This window comes from Eretmochelys imbricata, chromosome 4 (assembly GCF_965152235.1).
Source record: "Eretmochelys imbricata isolate rEreImb1 chromosome 4, rEreImb1.hap1, whole genome shotgun sequence".
NCBI lineage: Eukaryota > Metazoa > Chordata > Testudines > Cheloniidae > Eretmochelys > Eretmochelys imbricata.
Window position 1 is genome coordinate 96,430,574 of NC_135575.1, and position 21,878 is coordinate 96,452,451.

Consider the following 21,878-nt stretch of genomic DNA (forward strand, 5'->3'; position numbering starts at 1 on the left):
GGGCCACAATGTGTCAACTTAGAGAATAGGGGCCAGGTTCCCTGGTAAATTCCAGCTGCTTTGAGTTGCACCAGTGATACAAAGCTGCTAAACCAGGTTTATCAAGAGCTGGATTTAGAGCTGTTTTACATCACCAAAGGAGTAAGAACATACCAGTGAATCTGAGCCCAGAGTTAAAAATATGAATGTTGTTGTGATAGGGGGATTGGAGGGCAAGGGGGTCCAGTGGTTAGTGCACCTGACTTCTGGCTCCTTGCCCCTCAGTCAGGGCGGTAATGATATCTGTTGCTGACCTTAGGCCAGTAATCTTCAGCTTTCCACCAGCATCTGGGCTTCAGCCCTTAAAGGGACGTGGTATGGGGACCTGGGCCATCCCTCTCCACTGGGTCCCAATCCAGGGCCCTGTGGAAAGCAACACTGGCCAGTAAATCCAAGTTCACTTCTCTGGGCTACTTCCTATCAGGAGGCCCTTCAGTTTGGGGCTTGGCCCCTATAGTGCATTCAGTCTCTCAACAACAACAAAAAAGTCCAAGGGCCCTACAGGACCTACTGTTCTCAGAGGGGATGGTGGTTGGAGAAGCACTGTCTGGGGGGCCTTACCTGCTGGGTGGTCCCCTCTCCGGCTCAACTTTCTGTCTAGCTTCCTGGAGAAGCATTCCTCTCTCCTGCAGCCTGTCCATCACCCCTTGCCTGGGCTTCTGAGCCCCCACTTAACCGGCTCCTCCAGGTGGTGCATGCTCAGCAAGCTTGGCCGGACAAGGCTACTTGGTCCCAGTATTGTCTTTTTAACACTTTCGGGCCCTATGTGGGGTTTGTATACCCCATCACATACCCTCCCACTCAGCCACCAAGTTGTGATGTCACAGGGCTGATCCACATCTCCTCTGGCTCATAGAAGAAATTGGCATTTTTGTTTTTCCTGCCTGTGCATTGGGAGACATGGAAGCTATATGGCTGCAGCGTGAGATACCACTGTATGATGGACAGATTGTGGTCTTTCATGGAGTTCAGGAGAGATGCATGGTCTGCTACTAGTCAGAAGGGCTGCCCCCATAAGTAATATCACAGGACATCAACAGCTGATTTTCTCAGTGACTAAGCCAGGGCCTCTTTCTCCAGTGAATGAGCCAGGGCCTCTTTCTCCAGTGAGTGAGCATGCCACCTCCCAGGGGAACAACTTTCTACTGAGACAGAGGATGGGATGCTCTTCTACACTGAATTCCTGAGACAGCAGTGCCATGAGCCTGACGTCGACTGCATCCGTTTGTACAATAAATGGTTTTGTGACCTTTGGGTGGAATAGCACCAGTTCCTGGCTCAACTGGTCTTTCAATGCTTTGAATGTCTCATCACAGTTTTTCATCCAACAGATTTATTGGGGCTGTCAAGGTTCCTTCCCCACTCTGAACTCTAGGGTGCAGATGTGGGGACCTGCAGGAAAACCCCCCCAAGCTTATTCTTACCAGCTTAGGTTAAAACTTCCGCAAGGTACAAACTATTTTACCTTTTGTCCCTGGACTTTTTTGCTGCCACCACCAAGCGTCTAACAAATATAACAGGGAAAGAGCCCGCTTGGAAATGTCTTTCCCTCCAAAATCCCCCCAAGCCCTTTCCTGGGGAAGGTTTGATAAAATGAGTTTATTACCCCAGTTTGCATCGGTGAACACAGACCCAAACCCTTGGATGTTAAGAACAATGAAAAAGCAATCAGGCTCTTAAAAGAAGAATTTTAATTAAAGAAAAAGTAAAAGAATCACCTCTGTAAAATCAGGATGGTAAATACCTTACAGGGCAATCAGATTCAAAACATGGAGAATCCCTCTGGGCAAAACCTCAAGTTACAAAAAGACATAAAAACAGGAATATACATTCCCTCCAGCACAAGTTATTTTATTAGCCATTTAAATAAAACAGAATCTAAACGTATCTAAGTAGATTGCTTACTGACTTTTTACAGGAGTTCTGACTTGCATTCCTGCTCTAGTCCCGGCAAAAACAACACAGAGACAGAGAGAACCCTTTGTTTCCCCCCCTCCAGCTTTGAAAGTATCTTGTCTCTTCATTGGTCATTTTGGTCAGGTGCCAGCGAGTTTGTCTTAGCTTCTTAACCCTTTACAGGTGAAAGGGTTTTTCCTCTGGCCAAGAGGGATTTAAAGGTGTTTACCCTTTCCTTTATATTTATGACAGGGGTACTGAATCCTTTACCAGGTCCATCAAAGGGTCAGTAATGGTAGCAAAGGTGGGGGTACTGTCAGAGATTCATCCCCAGAAGTCCCAATAAACAGTGACCTTGCTTCTTGGTGGAGGGGATGGAGCAATCCGCTAGGGCTTGGACTTTGTCCACCAGAGATCGTAATTGTCCCCCTCTCACTGTATACCACAGGTAAGTGACTTCTTTGGCAGCCAGGTGGCACTTGATTGGGTTAGCCATCAACACTGCCTCCATAAGAGCTTGTAGTTTGCAATAATGTGCCTTATATGGTTATCCCATCTTCACCGTATACGAAAATACTGTTAATGTAGGTGGCTATTTATGCCCCATGTGGCCACAGCACTTTATCCATCAAACTCTGAAAGGCGGCAGTGGCCCCAGGAAGCCCAAAGGGCATGGTCTTAAATTGATACCACCAAATTGGATGGAGAAGGCAGTTGTCTCTTTAGACTCGGGCGTCAAGGGTATCTGCCAATACCCTTTCATTAGGTCAAGAGTGTATTATATACTCTGCTGCATCCAGGCTACAAAGTCCATCTCGCCAGACAACAAGTCCACATTGAGGGGTAGTGGTGGACCCTTACTGCTCTGGTTTGGCCCCGGTGCATGGTCCTTTACCAAGGACAGTCCTTCCTCTGGGTCCTTGACATCTCCTAGGAACTCCTCTTGTGGCACCCTTCCTCGGCCACTGTGACCATCTCCTGTTTTCTGAGGTCTTTTGGCCTTGAACCTGCCTCCACTAGGGATGTGACACGCTCGGGATAACCTCTTCCAAAACCACCAGTCACACCCCAGGTTGACCAGATAGGCCAGGTCTTTGGCCACTCCAGGATCTTGGTGCAGTTTTGCACAGTTAATTTCATCTCTCTCATTGCGTAGGGCAGTATATTTCCATTGATGAACTGGAGGTAGATCATAACTCTGTGCTTCCCTCCTGGCCCCCCTGGTTCCATGACCAGGGTTTGGCTGCAGCCAGAGTCTGTCCGTCCTTGAATGGTCACTCTGTCCACTTGGACTAACGTTTTCCTTGGGCCCCCTCTTCTGAGCCTGGCTGTCTGTGGTCTAGGCCTGCCCATAAATACAATCCACGAATAGGCAGTCTTGCCAAAAATTGCTTTGTTGCCCACAGGCAAAGCAAACCCCTGCAGTTGAAGTCAATCCCATCACTTCTTCTCCCTGTGGAAATGGCCCCTGCGGGCAAAGTCACTCCATTGGGTCCAGATCCCTCCTAACAGAGTGAGGTTGGACTTCTGGGCTCTTTTGAGACCTTTGTATCCTTACCCCTGGGTTTGGGCATCCCAGTTCCCAGGGAACCTTTGGCTGGATTCGGAGGTCAGTAATATATATGCCCTGGGGTCATGCCGGTGTTACTTCGGGCATTTTTGCTTTGGACCCGAGGGATCTGAGAGAGTTCTCTGCCAGGGCAATGACCTCTGTGAGAATTTCAGGATGTTGCCTTCTAATCCATGTACACCCCCCGTAGAGAGGATCTGTGCGCCCTGTTCCATGCCTACCTTCTGTGGCACCTGTGCAACCCTCTGGCACCACCAGCAATGTTCTTTCAGACTCTGGGCAATGGCCCAGGGCTGAGTCCCAATCAAGAATTCCTCCTGACAGAACCACTGGTGGTAGGTTTGGGGAGAGGTTCAGGCACCCAGAATTACTGCCCTGACTTGAGTGTTATCCTGGGTGGCTACCACATCGAAGACCCATTATTCAGCCTGGACCAGGCCTGACAAGTGGAGGGCCAATAGGTTGGCCCAGCTTTCCACTGGCCACGGAGTCATGTCAGTGACTCTCTTGAATGTGACGAGGAATGCCTCTGGGTCATCTGTGTGCCCCATCTTTGTCAGTTTCACCAGGATGGATGGCATTAGGGTGGCACCTCCCCCTGCCCTGGTGAGACTTGCTGCTGCCCCAAGTGGCTGTATGAGTGTAATCATCTGCTTGATGAGCTGCTGCTGTGTCCCCATTTCTTTAATCAGCTGCTGTTGCTGGGAAGAGAGTGCTGGAGCCATTAGCTCTGCTACTGCTGTTGCTGGGCTACCTGTTAATGGTTTTCCAGGGCCCACTTCAGCAACTTCTCAAAATCTATTTGTGCCTTCCATCTCCCCCTCTTTTCTGGCCTACTTTCAGGTCTGGGATGCTATGCTCCCCACATTCTCTTCCATGTGTGATGGGGGCTCAGAGGTCAGGGTAGCCTAGTGGTTAGCACGCCCGACTTCTGCCCCCAGGCCTCCCTGTCAGGGTGGTAGCGATATCTGTTCCTGACCTTAAATCCAGGAATCTTCAGCTTTCCTCCTACATCTGGGCCTTGGCTCTAAAGGGGTGTGGTAGTGGGACCTGAGCCCTCCCTCTCCACCGGGCAGCAACAGCAGCAGGATCTTCCCTGTAGTAAGTCCAGGTTCACTTCCCTGGGCTACTTCCTGCCAACAGGGCTTTTCTGTTTGGGGCATGGCTCCTATAGGCCAAACAGTCAGTGTCTCTCAACCGCCCACCCCCACCCCCCAAAAAGTCCAAAGGAGCAGGGCCCTGGGGTAGATGGAGAAGGCAATGTGTGGGGGCCTTACCTGCTCTGTGGTCCACACTCAGGCTCAACCTTCTGTCTAGCTTCCTGGAGAAGCATTCCTCTCTCCTGCAGCCTGTCCACGACCCTTTGCCTGCGCTTCTGAACTCTCATTTAGCGTGGGCCAAGTATTTGTCTTTTAAGTCCTTGAGGCTCAGTATGGGCTTTTTGTGCCCAATCACAGCCCCAAAAGGGAGAAAAACAAGCTAAGAGTCCTTAGATTAATGGTATCAAGTTTAAACTGATGTCACTTGATGCTGGTAGTTTCGGATTTGGCCATGTCAATATTATAGCTACTAGGAGATTTCTTGTTCATAGTTTTGGGGTTTTTTAAAGTTCATATTCATGAGCAGATGGTATCTTTAAACTTCAGGATCAAGCTAACTTTGATATGAATGAGTATTAGCATGATAGGGCTTGTTTAAAAAGTTCCCATCACTTCTATTTGTGTCTATTTTAAAAATGACTAATATTATTTCTTGTAACTTTGCAGACTACAGATGCCAATTCAAATGTGAGGAAAAGAACAAATGCCATGGCACAGTCAGAAGCCGATGGTGGGAACCGAACTGACACAGCAAACAGTTCCACCCAACCTTCTGGGGTAACTCAGGGGTCTTCTGACATTACACCCCAGTCTCTTTCAGCATCAAGTCCAAACCCGTTCAGTCGCCTCAGTGTATCAGAAACATTGTCTTCTGCAAGAGCTACTCCTCCAGCTCCTCCCTCCACCCCAATTTTAACTGGATGCATAACCCAGCATACCACAGCTGGATCCCCATCTATTCATCATTTACTTGGATCTAGACTGGAGCAGATTCAGACCACAGCTGTGGGAGCATCTGTAAAGCCGTCTGCTATCTCTCCGTCTCCTGCTCCCCCTGCTTCCAGCTCTGGCACTAGTAAGATAGACAAATATGCACGCATTCTATTTCCTGTCACATTTGGAGCATTTAACATGGTCTACTGGGTAGTGTATCTATCCAAGGACACCATGGAAAAATCAGAAAGTCTAATGTAGTTTTGCTGCTATGTAGTAGTTTCCTTAATTATTATAACACATTTGTTGCAGGGTTCCTTCTTTTAAAACATTTTTTTCTTAAAAAAGAGACCATTAATTCTTACTTTACAAGGCTCTGTGCTAGGTTCCCGCCGCAATGAACAAGTTTATTGGGACAATTAACTAACTCATCGCTGAGTGAAGGGTAAGAAAATTGACTTATCTCCCCCAAATGGGTACGCAGAACTTGCCATGGGGGGCAGGGAAGGAGAGGAACAGTGATGGGAAGCAAATAGAATGCAGACACACACATTTATGCAGTGTAACATGCACTGACTTTTAGTAGTATGCCCTAATGATTATTACGAATCCCTGAGGCCCCCAGCACCACTGCCAAGGTCCAGCAATGCATTTTCCACTATGACTTGCAGTGACTGTTTTGTGGATATTTTTAAATGCTGCCAGAAAGGGACTTTTCCCTGCTAGATTAAAGCTGATGAAAGAAATAATGAATAGTGACAGAAGAAAACAGAGGGAGTCCTACTGGTGGAGGGTTGGTGGGCGGGAGAGGGAGTGAGTGGAGCACTGTAGAAAAGAGTTAGGCAAAGGAGTTGGAGAACTCCATATATTTTTACTAAACAGTATTTTGTGCCGCTACGTAGAAAATTCTCTCTGAATTAAAGGATGAGTGAATCTTGTGGAGTGGATTTTATGAACCTCTGGAACTAATTCTTTTGGGTTTGCAAAACCAATTTAATAGCCTGATCCTTCTTTCATTTACACCATATTTAACTTAAGTGTAGTTATTCCTAATTTACAACTGTGTAAGACAGAGAAGAAACAGGCCCATGATGCTTAAGTTTTGCTTAGAATTCTTCCTTCTCTGGTGCCTTTCCCCTGTTTTGTTTTTCACTGTCTGCTCTCCTCCTTTTTTCACCATTATTTTTCCCTTTTGCACTGTTTCTTGTAGCCTTCCCTAACCAGAATGCAAACCCAATAGTGTTTGAGTTCAAGTGGCTTTAAAATGGCAAAATGAGTTTGCCCATTCTTTCTATGGTTACGGGTACAGTACAATTGTAAGTAAGGGAAGTCAGTTCCTTTGGGAAGTAGTCATGTCACATAAATAAGAGGAATACTTTTCTAGATGGGGTAAGGTGCTTTTCCTCTCACCCCAGCCTGTTTTAAAATTGCTCAATAGCAGTAAAGTGCTCTCCTGAATGGTTGGAGTTAAGATGTGCAGGCAGGTAAGTATTTGGAGTTCTTGGATGAAGTGAACTGTTTAAATCTACCAGAGGTCTTGTTTATCAATTTCCTTTCTACCATACTGGGTAGACGATATGCTGATTTTAAAAAAAATTGCTTGTACAAACTTCACCTGGGTAGCTAAATTAACTTCTCTTCAATGTATAGACTTAACAGACGTATTGGAGCATGAGCTTTCGTGGGTGAATACCCACTTCGTCGGATGCATGGATGCATCCGACGAAGTGGGTATTCACCCACGAAAGCTCATGCTCCAATACATCCGTTAGTTTATAAGGTGCCACAGGACTCTTAGTCTTGATCTGTAAAAGCAGCAAACACGGCTACCCCTCTGATACTTCTCTGCAATTGACTACCAAAAATAATAGTCTGGATTCTCAGCTATGCTCCGGCATATGTGGGGATATGCTTGGGTGGATTAGTCCCCAGCTGGAATAGAGTAACATAACTGACTCCTAAGCCACTCCTTTAGGAGCCCCTAGCATAGGGGATATGTTAGGGGCGGAAGGGGTATTGCCAACACTTTACTGCGCTCTGGCAATGACCAGCTGACAGATGGACCTTTGGGGGCCACAGCCAGCTTGAGTAGTTTAGAACGTTCAAGAGGCTGCCCTAAACTATTCTGGGATCAGAGTCAGTGTAAAAATGCCCCAGAATGAGGAAACGACAACTGGGATCTTTGCAGCCCTTCTTCCCACCTCTATCTCATGGACACAGGCTTTAGCTGAGAATCTGACACTGTAGTTTAAAATAAGGAGTACTTGTGGCACCTTAGAGACTAACAAATTTATTTGAGCATAAGCTTTCGTGACCTACAGCTCAAATAAATTTGTTAGTCTTTAAGGTGCAACAAGTACCCCTTTTCTTTTTGCGAATACAGACTAACATAGCTGCTACTCTGAAACCTGCAGTTTAAAAGACTTTAGAGACCATGAGAGGTAAGAACATAAGAGCTACCAGACTGGGTCAGACTATGGTCCATCTTACCCAATACCTTGTTTCCAACTGGGGCCCATTCCAGAGTTTCATGGGGATTATGGAATGATCCAATGATCTCCCAGGTTTTGGTTGTCAGAGGTTTAGGGTAACCCCAAGCATGGAGTTTAATCCTGCATGTAGTATGCGTTTCAGTTCATCAGGTTGTGTTACATTAGACTGCACGGAAATTGACTTATGTGAGTTTATTATGATGTAACATATAAGAATTTTCTTTAATTTTTTGTTTCACTGGTTTTGCCAAGCAGCCAGATGCCGTCATTTACATTTTGCTTCTTTACATCTACCAAAAGGCCTAATACGATTTTTTATTGTATAACAAGTGTAAGATTGCCACACTTCTTAAAATACCACAGTAGCTGCCGTCGCACAAAATTACAAATGCAGCATGTGCACTAATTAGCTGTCTGAAACCGTTCTGAATCCTTGGATGTATCTCTGGGCATGGTAGCCTTTGCTCCCTAATTTAGTCACAGTGTCGTAATCACACTATCGCCCACGGGCACAAGCCATAATCGATTTATCAGGTTAAACTAAGAGATAACAAAAAACTACACAAATACTAAAATTTCTAGCATGATGAACAATGTAATTTTGGTTTGTTTGGAAACTGCAGCATTTGCTCTGAAAGCTACTAAAAATGAGCTTCGCTTTCCACTATGATGAGGAGAGAAATTATCTTCATTTCTCATGCACAGCTTTAAACAAGTCACTGGAAACAGCTGTCTTCCTTTTCCTCCCACCTCCCTATGTTGGATGTATAATAAGCACATTGTTCAGCAGGACCATATGTTGGTTCAGGCTAGTTGACCAAGATGATTTGAATATGTATCTTGGATTCCCTGCCAATTCCTACTCTGGTTTGATAAAACCTGCAACACAACCATAGAAAATTAACAAACTTACAAACATTCAGTTCCAACCTTCTGGGGGAGAGAATATTTTGGAGGAGAATGTTTAGGAGTTTCTCAGAAAAGTGGGTTTTGGTTTTTTGTTTTTGTTTTTTAATCTGTCAGAGTACTACTTAAGCACCTGCCAACATCTGCATGGTTGCATTCAAAATGAGATACGACAATCTCATCGTGAGGCTAGGAATAATTTGTAATGCTGCACTATGTTTTTGTGTTAGGGCATATGAAGAAATTACCATAACTAGCTTTCCAAATTGCATAAGGACAATGTAAAGGGAAAGTTGTTAATGGAGGTTTTTTTTGTTACTTCTTAATTTTATAGCAGAGAAATCAGAAACAGCAGAGAGGCTGCAGTGTAGTCAGTATTAGCATGTTATGAACCATCTGCAGTTCAGAGGCACACAAAAAACCCAAAAAGAAACACACCAAAGATATGCTAAGAATCTTTGGCTATAGGTTCAAAACTGGCAGCTTAAATTGTATGCCCCAAAATTTCTTATAATTTCAGCGATCAGTTAAACAATGCCCTCTTCTGCTTTTTTTTTAAAGTAATACTACAATGATTTAAAAACAATCAACCAATCTGATTTATAAAATCCAGTTTATAAATCGTAAATAAGGTGGTGATAGTTTAAAAAAAAATCAGAATATTAGAAACCTAGGGCCGGTCTACACTACAGAGTTAGATTGGCTTAACTACATTGCTCAGGGCTGTGAAAGAATTCTTCCGTTGCCCTAGCTACCATCTCTTGGAGAGGTTGCGGCTGTACCGTTGTTACCTTTCTAGTGTTGATGTACTCCTGGTGAAATCTTTACCAACTGCGACCTGCTAAGAGACTGTCCACAGACATTCATAAGGTAGGTGAGGTAATATTTTTTTATTGGACCAACTTCTCGAAAGAGACAAGCTTTTGAGCTACACCATGCTCTTCTTCAGGTCTGGGAAAGGTACTCAGTATCACAGCTAAATATAAGGTAGAACAGATTGTTTAGTAGTTAACACACATTGGAGGGGACCATTCAAAGTGAAGTTTCCTGTTAACACCCTTTGCAGTCCTGGGACAAAAAAGGGGGGTTAGTGGGTTACGGATTGTTGTAATGAGCCATAAATCCAGTGTCTTTATTAAGACCATGATTATTAGTGTCTAACAAATTTTATGAATGTAAGTGCCCAGGCTCGTCTTTTGAAGGTGTTGTGCAGGTTTCCTTTGAGGATGAGGACTGAGAAATCAGATATAGAATGATCATTTTGTGAAAAGTGTTTTCCGAAGGGCTACAACACTGCATATACATTGAGGTTAATAGCAAAACTCCCATTGATTTCAGTGATGCAGGTACAGACCCCTAAAAGTGGGCACCTGGCCAAAAGACCAGTAGAATCTCAGTTCACCCACAATGCTCATCCACAGTGATCACACTTCATCATGTAGTCATCTGTCATCATTGTCAGAAATCCATCGGACCCTGTGGTGGTTATTATTATCAGGTTTCACTGCAATACTAAATTGAGAATAACATAGCAGTAGAATATTAAAATAAGGTATACAACAGTTGGAGATGTAAGCCTAGCCTCCGTCCTTCACTGTGATTCATCTGGGTGGATTGCAGCATCCTTGGATCACAAACAGGGATGGGGCCTTTGTCTGTTACTCCTTCTCCTGTATATGCTCTTTGTGTATTAACATTCTTTGAGGGTGTCAGCAAGTATGTGGACAAAGGTGATCTAGTTGATATAGTGTAGTTAGACTTTCAGAAAGCCTTTGCCGTGGCCCCACACCAAAGGCTCGTAAGCCGTCCTAGGATAAGAAGGAAGTTTGTCTAAGGGATCAGTAGCTGGTTAAACGATAGGAAACAAAGGGTAGGAATTTATGGTCAGTTTTCACAATGGAAAAGGTAAATAGAGGGGTCTCCAAGGATCTGTACTGGGACCAGTGCTGTTCAGCATTCATAAATGATCTGGAAACGGGGTGGCAAAGCAAGGTGGCAAAGTTTGCAGATGATCAAAATTTCTCAAGATCGTGAAGTCCAAAGATGACTAAGAATTACAAAGGGATCTCACAAAACTGTGTGACTGGGCAACAAAATGACAGATGAAATTCAATGCTGATAAAGGCAAAATAATGTACATTGGAAAAATAATCCCTACTATACATACAAAATGATGGCATTTAAATTAGCTGTTACCACTCAAGAAAGAAATCTTGGAGTTATTGTGGCTAGTCCCCTGACATTTGTTCACTGTGCAGTGGCAGTCAAAAAAGATAACAGAATATTAGGAATCATTAGGAAATGGATAGACAGAAAATATCATAATGCCTCTATATAAATCTCTGGTATGCCCGCACATTGAATACTGTGGGTAGTTCTGATCACCCCACCTCAAAAAAGATATATTAGAATCGGAAAAAGTATAGAGAAGAGCAACAAAAATGATTAGGGTTATGGAATAGCCTTCCATAAGAGAAGAGATTAAAAAGACTGGGACTGTTTCGTTTAGAAAAGAGACGACTAAGGGAGGGATATGATCGAGGTCTCTAAAATCATGACGGGTGTGGAGAAAGTGAATAAGGAAGTGTTATTTACACCTTCACATAACACAAGAACCAGGGGTCACTCAGTGAAATTACTAGACAACAGGTTTAAAACAAAGATAAGGCAGTGCTTCCTCACACAATGCAGAGTCAACCTGTGGATGTTGTAAAGGCCAAAAGTATAACTGAGTTTAAAAAAGAATTAGATAGGTTGGTGGAAGATAGGGCTATCAATGGCTCTTAGCCAAGCTGGTCAGGGATGCAACCCCATGCTCTAGGTGTCTCTAAACCTATACCTGCCAGAAGCTGGATTGGAGGACAAGGGGATGGATCACTTGATAATTGTCCTATTCTGTTTGTTCCTTGAAGCATCTGGCACTGGCCACTGCCAGACGACAGGATACTAGACTAGATGGACCATTGTTCTGACCCAGTGAGGACATTCTTATGTTCTTAACTAACATGATTGTAAATCTTAATGAATGGGGATTAAAAACCAAGTAGCAATTGTAGTGCAGACAAACCTAAATAAAGGCTAATGCCTTGGAACACCTTGTAATAATACAGAACAAGCAATGACAATTATAATCAAGACTTTCATAGTATTTCTAAACTCTTAAATTATGTAGCAATAATTTATTCAGATCATTTGGGAAGGGAAAGATTAAGATGTACCTTCGCTTTATAATCTTGTTACAAATAAGTTAACAATGCAAGAAGTGGGACAGCACCAACTCACTGAAGTAGAAAGAACTTAATGCAAAATTTGTATTTAACAAGTGACAGTTAAATAGAACAAATGAACGTACACGTCAGAGGTTTCTAAAAAAATGCTAAAAACTATGCAAAGGTAAAGCAATTAAATGACAATAGCATGACTCCTCCCTCAAAAACACAACTTTCCTTTACTTCCACTGGTTTTGCACTGGTGTAACTCCACTGATTTCAGTGTAAGTCACTTCTGATTATATTGGTATAAGAACTTGATCCAAAGCCCACATAGGTCAGTGGGAATCTTTCCACTGATTCCAATGGGCTTTAGATCAGGCCTTAAGTAAGAGGAGAATCAGGCACATAGCCTCTCTCACAAGGAGAAAGCTGCCATCTTTTGGAAAGTTCTGATAGACCTTCGTGGTTAGCTTTCAGAATAAAAACAGAACTTTCTTAGCTTATGCTTTTTTAATTTATTTTAAAAAAACAAATTCCATTTCAAACTGTTCTGTGTAATGCAGACTTTTTGAAAGCAAGCCTCTTCTTCACATTCCATGTGCATGCTTAGCTAAAGTGAAGTACTGAGCACCTTGATTAAAAGCTCCCTGCAGTGCTTAAAGGTAGAGAATGGAAAAATGCAATTCTTTTAAAAATAAGTGAGGCCTGCAAAACATGGTTTGTTTTCACCGTTGAATTAACAGAGGTGATGGATATACCTTTTAAAATCTTTGTTGTTGTTGTTGTTTTGCTTTGTAATGTATAATTTAATGTACTGAGAGATTTCTCTTGAACTTTCTAATCTTTTGTATATTACTTCATTAGAAATGATTCCAAAGCAAATCAGTCAACTAAAAAGTCAACCTCACTGTAAAAAGAAAAGGAGTACTTGTGGCACCTTAGAGACTAACCAATTTATTTGAGCATAAGCTTTCGTGAGCTACAGCTCACTTCATCGGATAACTGCATCCGATGAAGTGAGCTGTAGCTCACGAAAGCTTATGCTAAAATAAATTGGTTAGTCTCTAAGGTGCCACAAGTACTCCTTTTCTTTTTGCGAATACAGACTAACACGGCTGTTACTCTGAAACCTCACTGTAATTTGCTCAGATTTTTTAATTCAAATTCTATTCTAATTTCCTGTACAACAGAGAAAGCCATACAACTTCTTTAAATAAATAAAAAAAAAAGGCAACTGGAATCTCAGATTCTGTGAACTAAGCCTTAGCGAAGTATTCAAATCTAGTCAAGAATTACTGAAAGGTTTCACCAAAGGGCAGCATAAGTCCAGTATTAAAAAATGTTAACATGATCAAGACTCAATGTAGTACATCAGTATACCGTTGAACATTGAAAAAAATGTTCAAATATTATATTTACTGAATTGTAAAGGAGACATTATGAAGGTGTACTTAAAAGCAAGCCAACCTAAATTTGAAAGGGTTTCTGCATGGATGAAAAGAATATAAAAGCTCAGTATATGTTGTTGTTATTGTCTTTGCAATTTTATTTTCAAAATCAAATAAAGATACTTAGGTAAGAGAAATAATATATTGTACTATTACAATTAATCTTTGACTAATACATAGCTTTAGTTTGATTTTTGGCTGCTGCTGATCTACTTCAGCATGCTTGCTCTGCATTTTAATAAAAGCTGTATCCATATTGTCTGTTAGAGTGAATACCACAACTCACTGTTATTCTATAAAAAACAGACATAACAGATTATCAGAGAGTATTTATTTTTGTAAAATCAATATTATTTACATGCCTGGTTTTGCCATTTAAAAAAAAGAGCTTGACTGGAGATTGATAGAAGAAGCATAAATCTACATGAAATACCCAGTTGGGGTTCTCAGAACAATACTTTCCAAGCTATGTTAAACTGAACCCTGCCTGGCCTTGCCGCTAATGATGACGGCTCATCTTCCTGTTCTGCGAGGATGTAACGGTGGAGCGCTCAGAAGTCAGGAATGTTTACTTTTTACCTGCATTTCATCTAAAGCGCTTTCAAAGCATGAGCTTGTTTGGCTGAACCTCATCGCTACAAATTAATGTCAAAGTCTGCTTTGCCGTTGCAAGTTTGAAAAGCTTCCTTTATGTTAGAATTCATCTAATCATCAAAGGAACCATGAGTAATGCATATTCGAGAGAAAAAGAATGATTTATGTGCTTCATTGTTAACTTAGATGACAGACGTTGTTTGAGATTTAAAACATTTCAGATAACCATGCAGGTAACCATAGTTGTTCTGGAATTTACATGAAAAATGCAGTTTTGTTACATAGTAATTACATACATGCCTTTCCAGATCATATGCCACTTATACTTTTCATGGAGCTGGGGCAAACTCTTGCTCTTGCAAATTTCAGCCGTGCCTGGTGGGGATGGGGGTGGTATATGTGGCCGAGTAGCGATAGTTTTGTAGCGGGTCCCTGAGTTTCCCTGTCAGCAGTCTAGCTCAGGGATTCTGGGAGGAAAATGCTCCTAACTGGACCTCACAGGAGCTACAAAAAGCATCATCATATAGCTCTTCCCTTCACCTTTCTTGTCACATGCCTCAGAACGCCACACAGGAGACCACAGGCATAACAAGGTCTCAGGCTGGTAGGCCATATGTACTTGGTGCACAAATGTCTGCATTAGCCACTCCCTCTGTCTGACACACAAGGGGATTCGACTGCAATCCTGATCGGCTGCTGCGTGGGTGTGCTCAGGGGGTGGGATGTACTCTTTGCTCCCTCCAACACATGCAGTGCGAATAAGGCAGCGCTTTGTGCCCCAAAAAGTAAAATATAATTGTATAAAAATGTATTTACTGGGACAGTGGCTAAAGCAGACTGAAACTAGAAGGGAAGCTCTCCGCACACAAGCCAAGGGCAAGAGGGAGCAGTGAGGGAGTGTCACTTGCCTAAGCTGGGGTAAGAAAAGAGAGCTTGCTCTGTACTTTTAGCAGAGGATGGGGAGCTGTAGTACTCCTGCCTCTCTTTACTGTGACTCCTGCTCTGAGGCCGTCTTATGAGACATAGAGGGCCTGGCACGTTGGTTTTCTCCTGTTGCCAGTGAAGTCAATGGAAATGCTTCTTCACTGTCAGTCTGAGAAAAATCAAGCCTAGATTTTGTACCTAGGAAAAAGATTTTAGAATAAAAGTTGCGGGTTGGTAAGTAAGAAAACATTTTAATATAATCTACTGGCAAAGCTCACCGAGGTAGCTTTTTCCAGTCAAAGCAGTGGCAATACACCCAGAGGCTTTACTGTCTCTGGTGCTTCCTTTTGATTGGTGTGGTGATTCTGTGCACTTAAAACAACTAAAGGACCAAAAATCGTATCCCAGGAGCCCAGGACTCATGAAAGTGCGTAAATCAACCAGGCTGTGTGTGGGCGAGGGGGAGAATGTGGCTACGGAAGCAGAATTCAGTTTCTGGCTTCCAAAGAGTTATTTTAAGAAATGTTATTTTGTGAGGAGTTTGGGCAGGAGACAGCCTGCAAACAAATTTTTTTTTTATGAATTATGAGAAAACAAATATGGAAAATATCTTGGCAAGTGCCCTTTTTAAAACATTTTTTCTGTTCATTGAATACACCCTTTCTAGCTCATTAGAGGAGGTCAGGAAGGATTAAGAGGTAGGATAAAAATCAAGTATTTAAACATTATTATTCTGCTTAATTTTGAAGCATTTCTCAGCCTAGAACAAAGAGTGGCTTTTTAAAGTTTCCTAGCACTCCAGACCCTGATAATTCTTTAAACAGTGCAGGTTGGTGCCTTGATCATTAAACATACTCATTATATTAAAAAAGCTAAATCCAGAGGTTTTTGTTTGAGCTTTAATTTAAAAAGTTAAATGAGAAAGATCTAAAAATTAGCACAGCCATCAGCTCTGAACACCCAAAAGAAGGCTTGGCTGTGTGAATTGGGTAACCAGGCTCCTATCTCCAACCTGCACATCTGCTGTCCAGAGGCCAGCACTGGAGGGAGTGTAAAAATAAACTACATTTGAAGAAAAAAAAAAAAAAGCAAAAGCATTCGTGTGCTCAACGCTGCTGCTCAGTATGCTCCCTGAGGAACTACACATGCGTTCTCTGGACTCTGCACTGGGTAGGGAAAAAGCCTCCAGCTATCACCACACTTCATTCAAGTATTTGTGGTCAGTGTTCCATGCAAGTAGTCAGTGGGTTTACTCACATGCAGTATTTCCTTTCGAGGAGTGTGGTCTTCTTAGTCACTACACCTCTGTAGCCTAGAGCTTAGCCCGTACTTTTAACATTTTAAAACTTTTTCTTGTTGATGCTTCCCCCTTGCTTTGTTTTGTTGTTTGTTTGTTAAATGAAACATCAAGGGAAAACGTTTTCTGATTTCAATTTAAAACAAACTGATATGTGAACTGTAAAGTCCTAGTGCAAATCAGAGAGAAGGGGAAGGTAGAGAATGCCACCAAGGTAACAACTGAATGGGAAAATGTCTAGGAAAACTGGTTAAAAACCTGTTTTAAAATAAAAAGTAAACAAGTTAATTGTCCTTCAGCTGGGTGGTGTTTAGTTAGTTAGTTAGTTCTTAAACAATTTATAATTTTTCAGAGTATTTTGTCCATGCTAGAGAAGCTAATTTTGTCTTAAAGAAATTTCCATTTGAGCTCTCCTCTGTGGATATTGGAAATAAGATCCAGTGAATGTCAATTGTTACTCTATTTTTTATCTCATAGTGTAAGATGGTTGGTATCAATCAGAATAGGAAATATTTAACACTGTGATGTTATTCAGTGATGGTTTCTTATATAGTTGAAAATAAATATATTGAATACATCTTTTCTTTCAGAGCTTGTAAAGAACGAGGAGGAGAGAGATATTTATATTTACACACACAAACACACACACACACAGAGACAGAGAGAGAGATTTCTCCTCTCTGCATACTGCATGTATAAATATATATAAATACATACATCCAGGCTATGTAAAATAATAGAAGAGAAGAATATATCTAAGTTACAACCTGTCATTTACCATTCGTATATAACTTAGAAAATATTTTTCCCTTTGCTTAAATTATTCCCCCCTACCCCAAACAATACAAGTCCAGGGAAATGTTGGCAGGGATAGATTATCAACCAAATATGTGGAACTTTAAGGCCCAGTTTGGCAGTTCATTTAAGATGTAGTCAGGCATGACAGCCCCTTACTGTATGCTGGCTCCATAGTAGGACAGCTGATCTTGGGGACCATTGAGCCTTTTGCTTAAGGGGGGGGCAGAGGGAATCCACTTCTGCTTTACAGCAAGGGACTGCTCAATAACTGTCAGGGGAAAAAATGGGAAACATTTTCCTGAAAACAAAACAAATGTACACAACATCCTACCACTTTTGCAAAAATTATGACCATCTCTAATCCTCCTTCCCTCATCCTGCACTCAAGAGATCCTGGTGGTTAGTTCCCAGTGTCAAAAAGTCTAATCAGAGGGGATATTGCAGTGGTACAAGACTCCTTCAGTATCCCCTCAGCTGGGGGAAATGCAACCACCTTGAGCATTTCCAAGAGGAGGCAGCATTGAGCAGAGAGGGAGAATGGCCAGGGCAGCTGGGGATGCTCTGATTCAGCACATAACTGCCGACTTCTGTTGGCAGGAATCACAGCCAGAGATTAAAGTTGCCACCCTAATGGACAGTATGAGAGATGAGAGACAGCACCTCTGAATGCACCTCTGGGAACAGCAGACCAGGCTGACGAAGGGAGGTGCAACATTACAGTGGAGCAGGAAGATGGGTTCCTAAAGTTAGGCATCTAATAGTCCAGTTAAATGAGGGTGCTGTTATGAGGAGTAAGTACCTTCAGCTTCCCATAAAGTCAATCAGAGTTCAGGGCACCAAGCACTGCAGCACCGGGACACAAGTTAGTAACAAGGCTGGTCTGAGAACTCAGGAGTTCCAGGCTCCCAGCTTTAGGCTCATTCCACTAGATCATGTTCCCTCTCCCAAGCTGGCAGTTAACCCCACTGATGATGAACTATATGGAATACCTGTTAGAAACCCATACATTTTACTTGGCTCGTTGAGACCAAAATTTTCTCTATAGAATGTCAGGAACAAGACTCTTGTGCATATTTAATACTGAAAGTAAAAACAAATGTGCCCGTGAAGGTGTGTGTATGTATATGGTGTGGGACAGATTCACTGGTGTTGCTTTGGGTTGTTCTGATGACATACATTGGCAAACACAATAACTTGCTAATTGAACCTGGTTTACAACTTTGTTGCATCACTGGAGAAGTGTAAAGCAGCTGAAATGTACCAGTAGCACTGGCTGTTATATATTCACGCACATTTTATGTGTGTGGTGACGACAGCCATATGATAAATGATGGAGCCATGTGATAAGTTGCACAGACATGTGACAGGTTGCATTTATTATGCACCCTTGAGCACTCATCTGTACTCTGCCCACTAATCCATCTCCTGCAGGTTAATTCTAACAGTCCAGCCTCTGAGCAGCTGCCAGCTTTTAAAAAAACCAATCAACCTGCCACAAAAATGTTTCTTTCCCCAAAATATAGAATTTCCTACCCCTCCCACTCTCAAATGACACTGGTCAGAGATGCAGGCTAGGCAATATTCTTTTCCACACCAGTGACTGATTTAAAGTTTGACACATTATGGCTGTATGGAGCTAGAAACCAACGGAAAAGGGAGATTCCCAGCCTTCCAATTTGACACAAAGCAGGTGCTTCTCACTCAGTGATATTTTTAAGTACAGAAAAGCTATTTTAGATAATATTTGATGGTTTTTTATTAGTTTTAACTTTTTCATTGCCTGTGAAGCCCTGTTCATGGTAAGTAAGGCCCTTGACTTTACAGGTAGAGGGATACAAGAAGTCGTCCCAACACAATTTTTTAAAACTCCCTAAAATACTTTAAAATAAAATAAAATGTGGCACACAAAAAGAGCACAATAATGTGGTGGTAGAAATGTGTCATTAGCACGCATGTGGGAATGAGCTGAATAACTTCTCCGTCATGAATTTAAAACTAGTGAGTCAGGCAACCAGCCCAAACGCCTTTATACCACGCCACATTCTCATGTACTCCATAACAGTACTGCAATATGGGAGGAGTGGGGGTGGGGGAGGAACATCAAACCTAGATAGTCACCACGAAGTCTCATTATTATATTGGGTGGTTTTAAATGTTAAGTTATGCCTAGTTTTCTGGAGGTGGAAGCTGTTGGGTTCTTTTATAATATTCTTCATGCACATTTTTGTTGGAATGAAACAATGTGTCTGAAGGACTGGAAGAGTAAAACGTTAATTTAGTTATTAGGCTAATTTGCATATGTTCCGTGCTGGTCACCTGATTATAATAACAATCTAAGGTGGTTCAATAACTGTAAACTTGTTTTGCTATCGTGCAGCTTAATTGTTACCTACCTGTATTATGAACATCTGTGTATTTGGAAAATAAATCCGTCTTACAAGAAAGATTGTGCAAACTTTTCCTATTATATACCAATGTATATTGCTGATGTCAAATAAAATACTCTTGTGAGAGTTCTTAAATACTGGTCCTCTGTGGTCTGGAGCAGTGGAAATGCTGCTGTAATCTTTGATATGGATCCCCTTGAAGTTAGTGTTAAAACATCAAGCTCAGTGATTCATCCATCTGATGCTGCATGTGAACTTATAGGGGAATGGCCTTAATCAGCAATGTGATGAATGCTAATCTATTGTATAATACATTAAACTGGCACACAGTCCTACTGGCATAATAATATTATTGCCAAGATGCTGCTCAATACATTAATCAGCTAAAAGCTAAACAAATTAGCCTGCATCTCTGCCAGTAACAGAAACAAGTAATTCATGCACTAGCAGCAGCCATGTTATTCTGAGATATTTCTTCCTGTAAATCCAACCTCAATTTCTTACTTCCTGTTCTAACTACCTCAATTCCAACTGTGTATGGTGTTCTACCTTATTACCTGTACTAAACTATTGTGTTGGGATGCTGTGCTCTGCTAGGACCTCATCCAGCCTCCATGAAACAAAAGATTGTCAACTGAGTTAGAGCTGAGGTGGCTGCATTTCAGTGGTGAATGAAATGATAACTAGAAAGATATGTACATACACAGATATTTACAGTCAAATCCTGTCAATATGACCAAATGCCTATGCAGTGCAGGCATCATTCCATACTCGGTTATGCTGCTAGGTGTGGTCATAGAAATCTTCTTTTTGCAGGCTTGGTTGAAAGACATCAGGCCATCTGAATATGCTCCGAGATGTGTATTACTGCTGCAGCCACACGTTCTTAATAGCTTTGGGCCCCGCTCTGTTCCTTTCTCTCTTTGGTCATAGTTTGCCTGGCTGTATTGAGTAGATGTATATGCTAAAGCACTCTGGTGGTCTGTGGCAAGAAACTCTTGCTCACATCATGCACAAGGCTGCTTGCGTCCTGTGCATATTGTTATCTCCTTATGCACTTGGTTTCAAATCCCACACATCTTACTCAAGCAAGCAACTCCATTGACTTCAACGGAACAACCTATAGGACTAGTCCAGCACCCACTCAAGTCAATGGAAAGAGCCCCATTGACTTGAATAGACACTGGATCAGGCCTTTTGTGAATACGACAAGTAAGAATTGGCTCCTGTGCAGGTACAGGTGGGATTTAACACAGGTTTCAAAGTCCTTTCGGGATTAAATGTGCTATGTGCTGTCAGAGTATGATGCTTACAATGATTTATTATTACTTACCATGATTATTATTGCTTGTGATGGGGCATCCACCCCACACTGACATGGAAGGGGTTAAGAGAGGCCTAGGGAGGCTGTGTGGGGAAGGAGCCAATAGGAGGGAAGCTGTGAGGAGCAGCCAATCTGGGCCTAGGAGGCCCAAATAAGAAGAGCTGCAGGGAAGAACAGGGTCAGTGGTTGCTGGGTGTTTGAAGAGAAAAGACTGTTGTTAGTAGTCACAATCCTGTAGTGCCTTGGACAGGGACCCAGGGAGTCAAGAAGGAGCTGGGACTGAATAGGGTGCTGTGGCCCAGGGAAATGCAGCAGCAGTTGAAGCAAAGGAACACAGTAGGTGACTGTGCTTCAGAGAGTCCCTGGGTCGATACGTGGAGTAGTGGGTGGGCCTGGGTTTTGGCCCTCCCTCCCCCCATTTGCCACTGGAGAAGTGGTTGGACTATTGGGCTGCAATACTAACTCCCCCTCCAGAAGGGGGAAACACAAATAATGATATGGCTGGAGGGGCAAGCCACAAAGAGGATGCTTCAGTTCCTGAGGCTGGGAGAGGGGCTACAGATGGACAACAGAGAGAGAGAGAGAGAGAGTGAGGACATGCAGAACATGGATGGGGTGTCGGCCTTGAGCTAAACTCCAAAGCAACCAGGAGAAGGTGCCAAGCTGGTGGTGAGTGATGTGCTCTGTGACACAGCTATATTGGATAGAAAACAAAAATGCTTTTCATGGGCCTCTCTCTACTTTACTGAATATTAGCTAACTATGTTCCTTCCTTGACTGGACACACACTTCAAGTTTCTTGTTGATTGGCTGAGCTATGTTACTTTTTTTTATGTTTAGAAAGTTATGTAGTATCAAAACTCCCTCTCTTGGGAGGTGTTTTGAATTTTGATGTCCTGAAAATATTCAAAATGGCCCTAAAATGGAAGGATGAATTTATTTTGGGGAAGAAAAGCTA

General features: G+C 42.4%; 1 protein-coding gene across 2 annotated transcripts in view; it reads left to right on the forward strand.

The window, feature by feature from the left end:
- Positions 1-5,799, forward strand: part of GABRA4 (gamma-aminobutyric acid type A receptor subunit alpha4) — a 71,342-nt gene extending 65,543 nt beyond the window's left edge. For both annotated transcript variants that reach the window (XM_077814585.1, XM_077814584.1), the window contains exon 9: positions 5,272-5,799. In XM_077814585.1, the coding sequence (XP_077670711.1) occupies positions 5,272-5,799 (528 nt within the window). The remainder of the gene's footprint in view (positions 1-5,271) is intronic.
- The last annotated feature ends 16,079 nt before the right edge of the window (positions 5,800-21,878 follow it).